Source organism: Podarcis tiliguerta (genome assembly GCF_965153285.1).
Source record: "Podarcis tiliguerta genome assembly, chromosome: 8".
NCBI lineage: Eukaryota > Metazoa > Chordata > Lepidosauria > Squamata > Lacertidae > Podarcis > Podarcis tiliguerta.
Window position 1 is genome coordinate 73,649,027 of NC_139541.1, and position 17,715 is coordinate 73,666,741.

The window sequence follows — 17,715 nt, forward strand, 5'->3', positions numbered from 1 at the left end:
TCTGCTTCCCCACTCAGAGGTCAAAGTGGAATCTGTGCATGCATAAGCCCCACTGAGTTCAATTAAACTTACTTCTACTTTTCTAGGAGGAAGACTCCTTGAATTCAGTAGGGCTTGTTTGTTTTTTTATTATTGAATTTATTTAACATAATTATTACAAAATATAAGCAAAATATTGCAAATACATACATATATATTTCAGATAAGCACACGTATATAAAAAGAGCAAAAAAGAAGAAAATAAAAAAGAAGAAAAAATAAAGTTGGAAGAATATGAAAATAATAATAAAATTTCATTGATTGACTTCTATCGCTTACACTGCACTTCCTATATACATTTTAAGCAAGATTGTATCTGTTATTCCGTATTTTCCCCATACTATCTCACACAAATATTCTAATCAAAAAGCTCCTAGCATCGGAAAGTTTCTCCCCTGATGTTTAGTCAGTATCCCAAACTTCAAATGATGCCTTTCTCACTAAATAGTTTGTAATTCTTTTGTGTACCTGTATTTTCCCATATGTTAGGATAGCCATGCCATCCATAAATTCTGTCCCAATCTACTAATTCCAAAAGCTCCATATTTTAAAGTAACATCCACTCTTTCAACCAGCTCCAACATGCAGCTTCATAATATCTTCTTAAATCTGGAACTTCAAAGGCTCCTATTTCTTTAGAATTAGAATCCTTGGGGAGTGCCTAGGGATGTGCATCTCAGGGGCTCGCCCTGCTGGTGTTAACCCTTTCCGGTTCTCATGCCGGATAGTCTGATAGGACCAATGCCTAAGCCAATACCGCTCTTACCTGTAACCAATAAAGTTGTGGCCCTTTTTTGCCCATAAACCTAAATTAACGGTGTTCTGTGTCTTCATTTACTTCCAACTGGTGGGAGGCGGGAATCGCCATGCAACTGTTGCATTTGACAATATCCACAGATGTGCTATAGAAGGAAGTGAGGGGTGGATGGGGCTCATCAACCTGGGTTGGTAATCCATCTAGAAGAAGGAAAACTCTGATCCTAAAGCTCTGCTGCCTTGTGGGACATCTTTGGGAAAAGATAAGGCTAAGGAGTAATTTATTGTTGGAGTGGCATACAAAGGATGAACAAGTTAAATCAGTGATGATAGATTGGGCAAGAGATGTGGGACATAACATAATGTTTGAAGACTGGGAAAGACTGTGGAAGAAAGGGGTCAAATTCACTGCATGTACAGTGCTAAAAGAAAATATAATGAAAACGCAGGTGCAACTTGAAAGGAAATGTCCAGAAACCATCCAAGGTCAAGAAACAGTAAGTGCAGTGTTTGTCAGAGGTAAAGGCATAATCCCTATTGACAGAACCCTTTGAAAGGCTGTTGGCATCAAGTCCAGTTCTCCATAAATCCCCACAGGCAACATGAATGAAGCCCATGGAGCACCAGTGGTCCATAGACTACAGTTTGGGAACTGTTGCATGTGACAATGTCCACACATGTGCTGTAGAGGGAAGTGAGGGGTGGATGGGGCTCATCAACCTGGGTAGGGAGTCCATCTAGAAGAAGGAAAACTCTGATCCTAAAGCTCTGCTGCCTTGTGGGACATCTTTGGGAGAGAGAAAAAGGCCAAGGAGTAAACCCTACACAAATCTGGACTGGAGTCCTTAAGATTGTCAGATGATGTCCTGTACACGTCCTTCCAGCAACATCGGCAGCTGCTCTGCTTTCTTTTGGACTACATCAGTGAGGCCAAGAGAGGTGTCTTATCCTCTGGGCAGCCCAAGACCTCCATACACACTGCTGAGGCTTGCGCCCCAGAGGTGCCACTTTTGTTGCGGCTAATGCAATGGTTTGACTTCACCCCTGTAGGTGCTCTCCATTGTCTCGCAAGACGGAAGGATGCATGCAGTAAGGGGTGGGAACAACTATGATCTCTGCTGTGTCATGGGCATGTTGACACACTCCATTGCTGCTTTTCCAAAACATTTTATGCTTTCCCTTTTGCATTGGTAGCCTAGATATTTTTCTACTACTCTTATCATGATGTTAAGGTTTCCATTAGTCTTATGGAAAGACCCCATTAGCTCACCCCGTCTCAGGGATTAGAACCTCAGACCTTCTGATCAGCAAGTCCTAGGCTCTGTGGTTTAACCCACAGCGCCACCCGCATCCCATAGGTTTCCATTAGTCTTATCTAAAACAGCAAAAAATGTGATCAAAGGTCCACACAGCTTCTACAAAAGAGACACAGATATTGCATAGTTTCATCCATTTTAATCCATCATGGCTGCTCTATTGCATGTATGAAACATACTCTAACTGCTGTGTGTGGTGGATATATATATATATATATATAGCCTAGGAGGGTCCAGATTAACAATGAACACATGAGAGATGGTCTGAGTTGATAGGCTTAAAGGAGTGACAGAATTCATATTTCATATTTTTTCCTTTAAATGTGCTTTGTAATAATTCATATTTTTTCCTTTAAATGTGTTTTGTAAATCACCCATCAAGGTCTCAGTAATACATGCCACATCAGCACCCTTGTCAATGTATCAAATCCTGACTGAATGAAGTCTTAATCTGGTGTATAGCAATATCTCACACAGATTGATGGGCACAGCAGATGAGCAATCAGTTACAAGCTGTAACATTATTACTCTGTTACAGAGAGAAATATTTCCTTCACCTTTTGTAGTTTGCAACTTTTTTTCCTAATCATGAAAAGTAATCAGATGACCAAAGGTATAGGGAACTCTTCTCAGCACCCTGGTGAAATTGGGTAGCAATAAAACAGGCAGGTTGGAACAGTGTTCCAGAACTAGCATTTCATCAAGCGACAGCAGTGAGCTTACAGTACCAGTAAAAGAGGCTGATGACCATCATCACTATATTCCACTATATCTCCACCCCATCTAGTTATGCCAGCTGATAATTGTCTCCCAACATCAGTTTACTCTTGGCAAGGGCCTCAGGAAACCATAGAAAGATTGGACCCCCATGCCAAGTGCTAATAAAAACAGTGGGATTTGAGCGAGGCCATAAACTGATCCTGGATGAGGGAACTATCTGATAGGACAAATTTTTTCACAGTAGACATGCCATGTGAAAAGTAATGATTTTGCCACAGAAAACACATCATTGGCTTCTCTATGGGAATGCTCCAACTTGTTCTACAGAAGGTACTTTGGAATATATTCAGAATGTGCTGCTGCTGGTGATTCCAGTTAAGGGTGGACATGGATGCTATTGACAGATCCCATTGAAAGGCCATTGGCTCCAAGTCTAGTTCTCCATAGACCCCCACAGACAACCTGAATTAATCCTACGGAGCACCAGTGGTTTGCAGATGACAGTTTGGGAATTGTTGCATTCTTTTCTTAATTAAATAAAGAAATCGGGTAGCCAAACATATAATTACCTTTGTCCCAGCAATTTGCTGACATTGGCTAAGAGTAGAGCACATGGGTTGGTACAGTGTCCCAGGAAAGAATTCCATCAAATTTCTTCTTGATGTTCTGGACACCTGTTCACATCCCATTCTAGTTTTTCCAGCCGAGAAGTTCCCTCTAGTGTCAGCTGTCTTTTAGCCATATCCCTGGGAAAGCAGAGAAAGTCTGTGCTCTTTCTGATTATGCTGGACCCCCACCAAGTTACAATAAAACCGAGGCACTTGTTCTTGATTAGTAGGGCCTTAATTGATTCAGCATTTTGGAACTGACTGCACTGTCAAGGACAGGTCCCTAGATCCTTGTGTTACAGCTGTGTCTAATACCCCAAGCCTGCCAGCTCCATTCCCCCCCCCCCCACTACTCCTTCTGTCAATCAGACTGGGTCAGGAGATTGTAAGATTTTGGAGAAAATGGGGATCTCTGCTCTCTGAACCTCACAGTTGCAAACTAGCTCTATAGCAAGCAAGAAGTTAGAAAATGGATTTAATAACAAGGCTGTTCCCAAATAAATGCACACTGATTTGAAAGGAAGTGTTATTATTCAGAAAGAAAATGTTGCAGTATAAAATGGGACCAAATGGCCCATAAAACTCGTTACAATTTCCAACTGGAAATGTACAAACCAGACTTATGCATCTGTCATGGATGATTTAGTTGAGTTCCCTGCATTGCAGAGAGTTGGACCAGAGGACCCTCAGGGTCCCTTGCAACCAGGCAGTTCCACAGAACATTGAGACCTTATCAGTTAAAATCGGAAGCAAGGAAGCCACAGCGTCCCAGGTGTTGCAAAGCAGCATGGTGGGAAAGATTGACCCCAAACCACCAGTATAGGCTTGCTTTGTAATAATAAGCATATTAACTGGGGTGAGTTTCCTCAGGCAATCAGGTTTCAAAATTAGAATCTCCTGGTACTTTCACATATACACTTTCCCACAGATGAAACTGCTTCCAAGTTTTCAGGCCTCATCCCTGGCCTCAGAGACAGAAAACCTAGATGAAACAGCTGCCTCAGAATAATTGTCAGCTTTTAGCCAGGGCCCTAAGTGGGCGAACAATTTTCTTGACACTCTGTACATGTTCGCTGCAGCTCACGGATGCCAGCAGCCAAAGAACATTAATTTTGGTGGCTCCTTGAGTTCTGAAATGAGATGAAATATGGAACAGCACAACCCACCCTTAACCTAAACACAGAAGAGCCAAAGTTCAACCCATATTCATTAACTTCTGAAAAGCCTCCAAACTGGGATTTCATAAAGATGTAAAAAAGCTATAAGGCTCAAATATATATGCTTGAGAATTTGTAAAGGAAGCCTTGTGTACAGGAAATACATGAAAACTTTCTCCATCACTCACCTGGGACAGGACGCTCTGTGGGGCCTCTGAGGAGGCTGCCTGCCTCCTCCCACTCAGCTCCCCTTCAGCTGAGGGGGAGGCGGTAGATGGACTGTTTGGGGAAGCACAGAGTCTGTGGGTGCTTTTGCCACTTTGAGGGGCCCTGGGAGGGAAGCTTTTGCCACTTTGAGGGGCCCTGGGAGGGAAGTCCAAGGTTAGAGAGAAGAGAAACATAGTTGTTATTAACAAACGGAGAGAAAAAGTGAGGAAATGCAGTTTAAGCCAAAGGAGAGAAAGCAGTTTATTCACCTTGCTCCCTATCAGGACCATTCACAGTGGATTAATGGTTCTGCAGATTTGGCCTGCATTAAAACCAAAGTCTGTAGTACTGGGGAAACACCCCAACCTTTTTTAACACACACACACACACACACACACACACACACACCCCTGAACAAACACAGAGATAGATATGGACTAAAAAAACACTCTATGACCTTCCATGTGGGACTCCAGTAGTGAGCACTGTGTGGGATGGTTTTTTCAATATTCTTCAAAATTTGCTCCTGCTTGGGACACAAATTTAGAGTGGCCACAACAATTCCTATTTGCAGAGTTCTGGTCTATGTTGAAAAGACTGGTAGTCCAACATCCATAGCAAAGCTCTTATTGTTTAAGAATGGAGAATATTTTTTAAAATACTAAATACTAAATAATTGACCATCCAAAATAGCTTGACTGAAAGGGTAAAGTCCAAGAGATACCAAATTGCCTGGTTGAGAAGCCTGTGTGATGTACAAATTGACCCCATACCTTCCAACATTTTGGGAGGGCAATTCGGGGCCCACAACCAACACCCCGTTCTTTGCTCATGCCTCTCACCCCAGTACATCCCCCCCAAAAAATTTTTTAGGGGTACTCTCATTTTCCTACTCATATTGAAATACTGCTCCTTAATGAGGCATAACAGATTCACAAATTGTTTAGGAGTATGTGTGCTCCTGCGTCCCCCCAGAAAAAAAAGCACTGCACCTACCTTTGAGCATTCTTCCTCCTTCTCGGGAGCGTTGGGAGATGTGGTGGAGTCTGGTGCAGCCTTCCCCATGCAGCAGAGGCTAGCACAGCCTTCCAGCAGGCCGCACCAAACCACCCACTTTTATGGAGGCAGCAGAGGCCAGGCTGGACTTCCGGTAGGCAACATCATACTGCCCACTTCTCCTGAGATGGTGCTGCCCACCAGAAGGCCTGCCAGCCTATGCTGCACCTCCTGATGCAGCGCAGACTGTTTCCTGTTGCAGCACAGCTGTCTTCACCTCCTCCTCTGGTGTTGGAGATAAACCACCATAAGAGGAGGTCACGGTAAGTTTTCCTTCCATTTCTTGGTCCTGTTTGTGGACTCGCACCACAGCGGAACCCTAAAACACCTGGCGTGACTGGTGCGAGGGATCAAAATTGGGGCATTCAGGATTGGGAACAGAAACCGGGGTAGCTTCTGCCAATCCGTGATGTCCCAAATAAATCAGGATACTTGAGGGGTCTCTGACCCCTTTGAATATGATTGTGAAAATGCTTTCCCGTATCCACTGTGAAGAACACTGGGGATAACGTGGATTCTCATTTGCCAAAATTTCATGGTGTTCCTGGAAAAGATTGCATGCAATTGCAAAATTGCTTTGTGTTCCAAGAGCCCATCACAGGCTCTCTGGGAAAACATGCAGCCTCCATTTGTGCCCACATCTCATTAAACCAGTCATTCACTGCTTGAGGCTCCCATCCCTAACTATAAATTCCTCTGTAAGCTCATAGCTGTATCCATTGCCTTTTTGGGACCAGGTCTTCTTGAAGTCCTTCTTTGCTCTTGATTATCCCAACACCATGAGAATTCTTTTGTGCACAGGCCTCCTCTTGAGCTTGTTTTCAGTAGGTGAGTAGAAACCAGAGATTTTGTGTTCCATTAACTTCCTCTAGAATAGGGAGGGGGTCAGTAGAGCTAGAGAAAGGAGGTCAAGAACTTCATGTGCTCCTGGATGGGGTATTGAATAGATGGATATTGGGATGAAGAGCAGGAGAATCTGGGAATCTTGGTGCGATGAGAAAGTGAATCATACAAGTTACCAAAGTCCCCTAACACTATCATAGTTATCTCTACACCAAAGGAGTGCAATCTAGGAATGTTGATGCCAATCAGGCTCCCCCTGCTGCAAAGATCTCCTTCCTGTCAAGGAAAAGTCCCTCAATGGAGTGTTTTGATGTCATGGAAGAGTTGAACTGCCCCAGCCTCCATTGGACCCTGTCCTTGGCTTCTGTGGCCCCCTACCTCCACCTGCTGCACTTGCCAGCATGCTATGCTTGGGCTTGGATTGCTCCATTAGGGAGCATGCAGGCAAGTGGGTGGGGTGGAATAAAACTTCTCATCACATATTATTTTGCTTTTAATGAGCTATTGCTCCAGAACTGCAGTGGCATTTTATTCTCCCCCCCCCCCATTTTTATTGATTTTCACAAAATTATAAACAAACAAAAAAATAAACAGACAAACAAACATAAATCATAACCTTGTTAAAATTATAAGTATTAACATTGTTAAGTGACTTCCTTGCTTCCCGTTGGTTGAATTTCAATGTATATCCTTTTAACGGTTTTCCAAATCAGAGTTCTTATAAACTTAACTTAATCCTTTAACATCCTTATAGCTTTTCAATTCAGAATTAAACATATTAATTCAACACCTAACTTATATAAAATCCTAAGCCAATCTAATACCTGCAAGCTATTTCCAATTAGTTTAACTTAACAAATTTGACTAAATAATCATTAAATTTTGTCCATTCTTCCTGATACTCCTCCTCCTTCTAGTCACGGACTCTTCTGGTTAGGGCAGCTAGTTCCGAAAAATCCATCATCTTCATCAGCCATTCTTCCACTGTTGGTAATTCTTGTGTTTTCCACTTTTTAGCTAGTAAGATTTGAGCAGCAGTTGTGGCATACAAAAATAATTTAACATCTTTCTTGGGCAATTCCTGACCAATTATTCCAAGAAGAAAGGCCTCTGGTTTCTTTATAAATGTATATTTCAACATTTTTTCCAATTCATTATAAATCTTTTCCCATACGTCTTTCACCTTGGGGCAGGTCCACCACATGTGCTAAAAGGTTCCTTCCTTTTCTTTACATTTCTGACATAGATTGTCACAGTTATGATATGTCTTTGCTAATTTAACAGGAGTCAAATACATCATTTTCATTATATTTTGCTTTAACACAGTACATGCAGTGAACTTAACCCCTTTCTTCCACAGTCTTTCCCAATCCTCAAACATTGTTATGTCCTACATCTCTTGCCCAATCTATCATCACATATTTAACTTGTTCATCCTTTTGTATGCCACTCCAACAATAACTTATACATTTTAGACAATTTTTTACCTTTAGTGTCCAACAACTCTGTCTCCAGCTTAGATTTTTCAGAAGCAAAACCATTTTTCTTATCCAATTTGTACAGTTCATTAATCTGGTAACAGTAGAGATCTAAGCAAACAGCAGCTAGCTTAATTCCAGCTGCGTCATTATCTGCCGAGCCAGGGGAAATGGCGGAGGAGGATTCTTATACAAACTTGTTGAAGGAAATCCTGGCTCAGATTCAAGCCTTGAAGTCGATTCAGCAAGATGTGGCAGAGCTTTAAAAAATACTTTCAACAGATGCAAGAGGAAACGTCTCATTATGAAGATTGCTTGACTGTCCACAAAACACTTATGCAAGGAAGTCATAATATTTTGAGTAAACAAATTACTTATTTAGAGTCACAACTGCAGGGAATCTAGAACCCAAGCTAATGGATTCAGGTTACAAGAAAGAAGATTCCAACTAAACATCAGGGAGCACTTTCTGACAGCAACAGCAGTTTGACTGTGCAATGGACTCTCCTTCTTGGAGGATTTTAAGCAGAGGCTGGATGGCCATCCATCATGGATGCTTTAGTTGAGATTCCTGCATCATAGGGGGTTGGAGCAGATGTTCTGTGGGGTCCCTTCCAAATTTAAAATCCTATGATATTATGTGTGGTCTTTATGCAATTAAAAGAGGAGAACTTTGGAAAGAACTTAGAAAGTTATATATTAAGGGTTTATTTTGCTGTCTATTTTGTGATTTTAAGTTGCTACTGGGGTTCTCTCTTGGCATCCAAGAATTGTCTTTTTATACCTTTTTTTCCTTGAGTCACCAAAATGGAGATGCCTTGTGGCATATGATCATGACACTGAGCTTTTGTGATCTTCCTTTCTCTCTGTAGGGGCATCACTACAATGTATGACATGTCGATATCTGAACAACAACACTTGTATCCTGCGACAGGAACGTAATTGTTCAGGAAACACTTGCCGTGAAGTTGCTCTACAAAGCGATATATGTGAGTAAGGTTTCTTCCCCCCCCCCCGCCCCCAAAGAACCCTTCTCAACGGAGGCCTTCCACACACTCAGAAATTACCATGCTCTGTGCGATCAAAGAATTACAGTAAAATCCATACACATGTGACTTAGCCCAAAAGTCTTCTGTAAAATATACAGAAGAGTCTGCCTGCGTTCAACATCTTCTCCTCACAGAAGGAATTATGTGGACTATAACTTTATTAATGGGCATGAAGGATTCTCTAGAAAGATTTCTGAGTTCTATGATATTACAAGGGGAGCACCTGACATATTTAGTGATTCATCTCTTAACCAGGATTTCTCCCCTCCAAATGTTCTCTCTACAAAATCTGGGGCAAAAATGATTGACTTGATATTCCTCTCTAATTCTTCTTACAGTTGCTGAAGACATCCTCAGACCTACTTACAGTGACTGCGTTAACACTCAGGATTGTATCCCAGGCATCTTTTCTTTTGCTGGAGGAACCCTCCAATTCTTTCGGATGCAAGCTGAATGCTGCAATACTGACCTATGCAACGAAAACCCTATTCAGTGTAAGGGCCCTTGTATTTTGGACACTTTCTGTATCAACAATTCTTGCCCAGAGGCAAAATATAGAACTTCCCAAAGAAAAAAAAATGTAATAATAAGACATTTATATTCCACCAAGTGTCCATTCTTTTAAATATAAAGATAAAGGTAAAGGGACCCCTAGCCATTAGGCCCAGTCGTGACCGACTCTGGGGTTGCGGCGCTCATCTCGCTTTATTGGCCGAGGGAGCCGACGTACAGCTTCCGGGTCATGTGGCCAGCATGATTAAGCCATTTCTGGCGAACCAGAGCAGTACATGGAAACTCTGTTTACCTTCCCGCCGGGGCAGTACCTATTTATCTACTTGCACTTTGACGTGCTTTTGAACGGCTAGGTTGGCAGGAGAAGGGACCGAGCAATGGAAGCTCACCCCGTCGCGGGGATTTGAACCACCGACCTTCTGATCAGCAAGTCCTAAGCTCTGTGGTTTAACCCTCAGCGCCACCCGCGTCTCACTCCTTTAAATATAGCCTTTCCATAATACATGCATAATATATTCAGCCCTTACAGAATGTGTATGGAGCTGACTTACCTACTTGAACCATTGTGGGCCGACTGGAAGAAGATATTCAAAACATTTGCATCCGGTGATCTCGTCATCGGAATCCCACTTGGGATTTCACACAGCTGAGGCTCTATCAGAGTGGTTTGAGTGATTGAGAGTAAGGCTACAACACTCACTGGAAAATGGGTTGCTTTTATCCAGTGTGTGGATTATCCTTTGTGTGTCAAGGTTCCCAAGCCACCCCAAATAAACTCACACTTCACACATCAATTTTGTTTAAGGTTTTTTGGCATGATTTTGGCCACAACTTTATTTAAATACACACATGTGAGTGGTTGCTTAGGCATTTGGTTACGACTATCTGTCCTTGCCCCAGGGACAGAACTGACTTCTGGATTCCAGCGGAAGCCAGTCAGGGAAAACAATATTGGGGAGAAATGAAGCTGACCCCATGACAGGCATGGCAAGGTCAAAGCAAACAACCTCCCCAATTCAGGGAGGGTGGGCGGGTGATCTGGTACACGCAGCCCAAGAGAACGCTGAAGGCTGTGTGCCCAGTATTAAAAACCTTTGACCCCACCTCCCAATTGGCAACATCAAAGTCTCCCCAGAGACTCAAATTGCCCAATCACTGCCCGGGAACATCCAAACAAGTCTGGCCAGCAACAGTGGTGTGACCTGCTGGCCCCCACCGCAACACGTGCTCTCTGTTATGAAGAACATGTTTTAGCAACAAGTATATTTCTAGAGATTACTGTATTTTTCACTGCATAGGGTGCACCTGACCATAGGGCGCACCTAGGTTTCAGAGGGGGAAATCAAGGGAAAAAATATGACCCCCCCCCAGCTCTGGGAGCAGCAGAGAGGCTGCTCACAGCTTGTGCACTTCTCCCAGACCTTTTTCATGCTTTTGCGGGAGGTGAATTCCCCCACCTCCAGCATAAGCCCACAGTTTGGGGAGAAGAGGACAGAAGTGTGCAGCCCAGACCTTCTTCCTGCTTTAAGGAGCCTGTGGCTCCTGCAGGCTTTTTGACCAGGAGGGAAAAGGGACTGACACGGCCAGTCAGTCCCTCCTCGGGAAAAAGCCTCAAAGACCAGGTCGGGAAGCAGCGCAAAGGCGGTGTGCTGCCTTCCCACTGTCCCCCAAGCTTGTGGGGCTGGCGGTGGGGGGAAGCGCTGCTTTCCCCCAACGCCAGCTCTCCAGGCTTCAGTGAAAGCAATGCAAAGCCTCCGGAGTGCCTAGGGAGCGCTACCTCTTTTAATTTTGTGACTGCTGTCACCATCTGCAGTGATCATGGAGCCCAAGAAAGTAAAATATCTCACTGTCTCCATTTCTTCCCCTTATATTTGCCAGGAGGTGATGGGACCAGTGGCCATGATCTTCATGTTTTTTTTTTTGATGTTGAGCTTCAGACCATATTTTGCACTCTCCTCTTTCACCCTCATTAAAAGGTTCTTTAATTCCTCCTCACTCTCTGCCATCAAGGTTGTGTCATCTGCATATCTGAGGTTGTTGATATTTCTTCCGGCAATCTTAATTCTGGCTTGGGATTCATCCAGTCCAGCCTTTCACATGATGAATTCTGCATATAAGTTAAATAACCAGGGAGACAATATACAGCCTTGCGGTACTCCTTTCCCAATTTTGAACCAATCAGTTGTTCCATATCCAGTTCTAACTGTAGCTTCTTGTCCCACATAGAGATTTCTCAGGAGACAGATGAGGTGATCAGGCACTCACATTTCTTTAAGAACTTGCCATAGTTTGCTGTGGTCGACACAGTCAAAGGCTTTTGCATAGCCAATGAAGCAGAAGTAGATGTCTTTCTGGAACTCTCTAGCTTTCTCCATAATCCAGCGCATGTTTGCAATTTGGTCTCTGGTTCCTCTGCCCCTTCGAAATCCAGCTTGCACTTCTGGGAGTTCTCGGTCCACATACTGCTTAAGCCTGCCTTGTAGAATTTTAAGCATAACCTTGCTAGCGTGTGAAATGAGTGCAATTGTGCGGTAGTTGGGGCATTCTTTGGCACTTCCCTTCTTTGGGATTGGGATGTAGACTGATCTTCTCCAATCCTCTGGCCACTGCTGAGTTTTCCAAATTTGCTGGCATATTGAATGTAACACCTTGACAGCATCATTGTTTAAAATTCTAAATAGTTCAGATGGAATATCATCACTTCCACTGGCCTTCTTATTAGCAGTGCTTTCTAAGGCCCATTTGACTTCACTCTCCAGGATGTCTGGTTCAAGGTCAGCAACCACACTACCTGGGGTGTACGAGACAACCATTTCTTTCTGGTATAACAGAAGCCATACTCATGAGCAACACTCAACAATATTTATATTAGATTTTCCCAACTGGAACATTTGATGACACATTTAGAACACCATGCGGGGGGGAGGGAGTGATAACCCTTTGTATGAACTGGAAAATAAGGGCCAAAATGGACCAGTCATGTCAAAATAAATGGAATCCATCTGCTGACCATAAATTTCATTTTGCCAGTTCAACCTGGGAGTTTTGGTCCACTGCAGTGCCCATTCTGTTTCACGAGGAATGCAAATAATTGTGTGGTCGTCGACACCCATAACTGCCCTATTAGAGGGACTAAGTGCATAACATTTGCTGGTATCATGCAGCAAGGTGAGTAGAACTGCCAAACAGCAGACGTTTTCTTTACACTGCTTGCCCCATTCCTCAGTCAATGGCATGGTGTTGACCCACCCCCAGACAGTCCTGGGAAATTCCTGATTGCATGGAAGCAAACATGTACAAAGCTGTCATTCCCAATTTGTGTTTCCACATGCCTTTGATGGATGCTGTATTGTGGGCTTTGGGGGAAATTAAATTGGTGGCTAAATTCGCAAATGTGGGCTTCACCCAATAGCCTTGGTCTGGTCAGAGTACAAGTAGACAGGGAAGAAAGGGAAAGCAGGGCTTGTGGAAGACATCAGAAGTGGGCTGTTCTCAGGTGCCATGGTCCTGAAATATGCCTGAAATCTGAAATGGTCCTAAAATCTTGTGAATTTTCAGGGAACATAACAGGGGTGGGGCTAAAAGGGTCCTGCAGGTTCCTCAAGTGTGCCGGGTCCTTAAGTCCACCCTGACTCATATTAACATTCTTCTCTTTCTAGTGGGTGCAAGTCAAGTGTCGGCTGCTTTCAAAGGATGTGCAACACCAGATTTCTGTAATTTCATAACAACAATCCCAACAGGAGTAAAGCGAAGTCTGAATGGCTTGGTGTCGTTCAATGTCACCCAAGCGACATGTGTTGATGCCCAGCCATCGTCCTATACTTCTGGCCTGTAGATGTGCCCTTCATGGGGCTTGGGAGGAAACTGAGATCATCGGCAGGCTGTGGAAGATCTCTAGAGATGCTGGAGATGCTGGAGGCAGGTGCAAGAGGGCAGGAAACTGAGATTTGGGAGATGTAGTTAGAGAAAATATGGCACAGGGATTTCCATTTGAATTGTGCATTTGAATTATGATCTGAATAAATTGATAAAGCAGACAAATTCTGTTTCTTGCATTGGGGCTTTTCAAGTGAATAATTTCTATGCAGTGATGGCACAATGAATGTTAACTTCTGAAGGCCAAGAATGAGAAGAAAACTGAAAATTGTAATCTAGGATATTAATAGTTTTCCCCTAATCGTACAAGTTTTAGTTTTGATTTTTCTTTAGTAGGGGGAACTAGTTCCACTAGGAAAGCTGAATGAAGAGAAAAGCATTACACTTTCTGGCTTTGTTATGCGCTCAGTCTAGAAGGCTCGTTTTTCCATTACACCACTATTATCTGCAAATATGTAAAGAAACTAGAGATCAGATAAAAGATCGTCTGTCCAGTTACATCCTGACTTAACTAGTGACTGTTTTCTTTGGCTCACCCACCCCCACCATTCAAATGTTTCCAGAAGCTTTGATTCTGAGGAATATTCAATTAAAAATTCACCAGCAGCTTGTACCTGGCAGTTCTCAGGAATTCCAAGGAACCAAAAATCTGTATGGTTGGGAAAGGTCTATAGACTGAAACTTCCTCCTTGATGTCAGGAACCCTCAAGACAAATTGTCCCAAGACCATTCACATTCGAAAGCCAAAACACAGGTGTAACATGAAAAGTGAGGTCCAGACATAATCCAAGGTCAAAACCCAGTAAGTCCTTTGTTTGTTAGGGGTAAAGGCATAATGCAAAGTCAGATCCCTTAAGGTTGCCCTGAACCCAATCATGTTTCTGTATACTTAATGTGGGGTGCATGAGTTGTTAGGGGAGGGGTTTTATCTCTGGTGGAGGACACGTTGTGCTCATTCTGGGGTAGTTTGTCCACCTTTGCCTCCCCTCCTTGCACTCAGCTCTCACCTGTGGCTGCTGGAAGCAAGTGACAGCATCCACACCCCAGGAAATGGCTTTGAATGACTAGCTAAACCAGGTGAGGGTAGCCATTGCGTCTGAAACACTTGTTGAGTTAGGGATTTCCGCTGCATGCAAAGGCAAGCTCTGGCGGATTGAGCAGATGAGAGCAATGGTTAAGAAGCGCTTTTTTTTTTTTTTTTTGCACTTGATGTATAGGGAAGTGAGGGGCAGATGGGGAACATCAGCCTGGGAAAGTAGTCCATCTAAATGGAAAACTCTGACCCTAAACCTCCATTCTTTGTGGGATATCTTCAGGAGAAGAAAAGGCTTAGGAGTAAACCCTACACCAGTGGTTTTCAACTTTTTTGAGTCTACAGAACCCATGACCAACCGCATTCCTTCTGTGGGAGCCACTTACAATGGGGTTCCATTACAGGGCATTGCCCTGTTCCACTCCTGTCCCATTCCGCCCCACCCCCTTTCAGTGCAGTTTTTGGTGCAGGTGCAAGTGTTAACCGTACGTGCCAATTGCACACAAGTGGTGATCCCCATGTACCTGGTGAAAACTTGTGTTGTTTGGTCATTTAGCAGTTTTAAGGCTTAAAATGTAAGCAGTAGAGCTTTGAAAAAGCTTTTTTTAAAAAATGACGAGTCATCCATTTCTCTGCAAAATATTGTATTTGTAAGTTGGGGGGGGGTGGAAACAAACTTAAATAATGAAAAAATTATTAAGATACTCTGGGAAAAATTATACGAACAGAAAATAAAGACACAAAGACACAAACGTACTTTGAAAAACTGATATACTGATATACTGCAATGGTGATATAGCTGGGGAGGGGAGACATTTCTTTCTGGCCTGAGATGACTCTGGAGAGGACCAAACTTTGTGACTTTTGGGTTGCTGCTAATATTACCCAAGTATAGGCTCTGGAGTAAATTAAATGTCTTACAGATGCCTCCATCTCAGTCTAAATATGTGGCTGTGCAATCAAAAAAAGAGATCTGGTTGCCCCCTTTGGAAGAGCTGGATAAAACTGAAGTATTTCTTCTTCACCAAACCTTTATTGTTGTTGTTTAGTCGTGTCTGACTCTTCGTGACCCCATGGACCAGAGCATGCCAAGTACTCCTGTCTTCCAGTGCCTCCCACAGTTTGGTCAAAAAACTTTATTAGGCATTACAAATATAGGCCATCGAAAAACATCCATGTATAAAATTATAAAATATAAAGAAATAAACAGCCATGTAAAAATATGTAATAATGAGGAAACACTGGAGTTTCTTCCCTCTAAATAGTGCCATTCACCACTCTTGGAGATACTATTGATAAAAACTGAGCCACCCAACTTCCTGTTTGGCTTCCATGGCAAAAGGCTGCCCATTATATCAGAGCCGTTTTGTATGGAATTTTTGAGGATGAGATGGGAGTAATCATCCTCATAACACCCCCTCCCAGGGCTGGGAGGGGGGGGCAGCTTCACCTGCAGATCGCCCAAGACCTGCTCCCAGTCTGGAAGGTATGATGGGGAAAGGGGCACTGGGTGTAAAGCGCCGTGTGGTTTTTTGGCAACTCTCCAAAGCTGATGCCAGCAGCAGCAAACACCTGCTTTTTAATATGAAGTTCAGACTTAATTAACAGGTGTGCTCTGGACTAGAGGAGATAAAGTATTCTGTCAATTGATTCAGCCACTGGGTGCCAAGGATTTGACCTGGAGAACAAAAAGGATTACCATCACAATTGGACTGGTATGTCAGAATCGAAGGGGGGGGGTGAGTCTCCATAATTTCTTTTTGATATACTTTGCATTTGCTATCTGATTTGCCAAATCTCCCCTGGAAAGACTGACTGCCTGACTGCAAAGTACACAAGCAGGATTGAGAGAACACTTTGTTATCATTATGATTATGGTTTTACTATAGAACTGACTTGTGAAACTGGACTACATTTGGTAATCACCTTAAATGGGATGATAAAAAGAATTGATGACAGGATTTATGGGTTTCCACTGAAGCACCGGTTCATTAATCAGTTGGAAGGAGATAAAAAATGAATTTTGGATATATATCCAGTGCAAATGGCTGAGATCCAGATTCCTTTCACTTCTGATTTGTGTCACATCAAGAATTGCCTCTGAGAGAAAATGAAAGTGAATGCTGAGCATAGATTGTTTGGATTATAAAAAGGGAAACAAAGGGGAAAACCAGCAAGAAACCTTTCACATAGAACTTTATAGGACTGAGCTGCTTGTTGGACGAATTCAGAGGCTGTTAAAAATAAATGAAGGATTAACTTCAGATTGTTTTACTGGAATTACCACCTAAATAAGGAATGCAGCACTATGTGAGAGCATCGCTCCTCGACCTCCAGAGCACAGGAAGCCACCCAAAGACTTATAATTTGGCATAAAATCTGGACTGTTTAATTGGATTATAATTTGGAATGGTTTTAATGTGATTTAATTTGGATTGTTTTGCGACAAAAGAATGCTAAAATCCTCTCTCCACCATTCACAGTGGATTAACACCAAAGTCTGTAGCAGAGGTTGAGCACCCCCACTTTTTTGCATAGATAGATGTAGACAAGAAAACACGGTTATCTTCCCTGTGGGATTTTTATGTGTGGAATCTTCCCCCCCCCACCCCCAATATTCTTCAGAAACTGCTGCTGCCAGGGATACAAAATAAGAATGGCCACCACAGGCCCTATTTACATTGTTCAGTTCTCTGTTTTAAAGGTTGGCTGTTTGAAGTCCATCTTAAAGATGAAAAAAATCAGATGCAAAAACTGTATGAATTAAAGAATAGGGAACAATGTACTTGCCAAGCTTCAATGTCCTTGCCAACCCTTCTTAAAGTTCTCTAGCTCATGCTGTGATAACTTTATTTTCTGCATGTTTCCCATACACAGTGTAATCCCAAATTATGAAATCCACAAAGCGCAATAAAAGTAATACAATCAGGGCCACTCACTCACTTTGTGAAAATTCACTTATCCAAACGTAAAGAATTATACTCAAACTTCGGTAAAAAGACAGGACAAGACTTTAATAACATAATTAAAATGGCTGACATGAGATTATTAACCTGGAAGGTTA

General features: G+C 42.8%; 1 protein-coding gene and 1 long non-coding RNA gene across 2 annotated transcripts in view; both read left to right on the forward strand.

Moving 5' to 3' along the window:
- LOC310684702 (uncharacterized protein) overlaps positions 1-13,645 on the forward strand; it is a 36,570-nt gene extending 22,925 nt beyond the window's left edge. Inside the window, exons 2-6 of the mRNA XM_083456181.1 lie at positions 6,530-6,687; positions 9,053-9,169; positions 9,568-9,723; positions 12,773-12,910; positions 13,402-13,645. Coding sequence (XP_083312307.1) covers positions 6,639-6,687; positions 9,053-9,169; positions 9,568-9,723; positions 12,773-12,910; positions 13,402-13,577 — 636 coding nt within the window. The 5' untranslated portion in view covers positions 6,530-6,638 and the 3' untranslated portion in view covers positions 13,578-13,645. The remainder of the gene's footprint in view (positions 1-6,529; positions 6,688-9,052; positions 9,170-9,567; positions 9,724-12,772; positions 12,911-13,401) is intronic.
- Positions 1-13,722, forward strand: part of LOC310684843 — a 36,666-nt gene extending 22,944 nt beyond the window's left edge. Inside the window, exon 6 of the long non-coding RNA XR_014514860.1 lies at positions 13,665-13,722. This is a non-coding gene — a long non-coding RNA (uncharacterized lncRNA). The remainder of the gene's footprint in view (positions 1-13,664) is intronic.
- Positions 13,723-17,715: the final 3,993 nt, after the last annotated feature.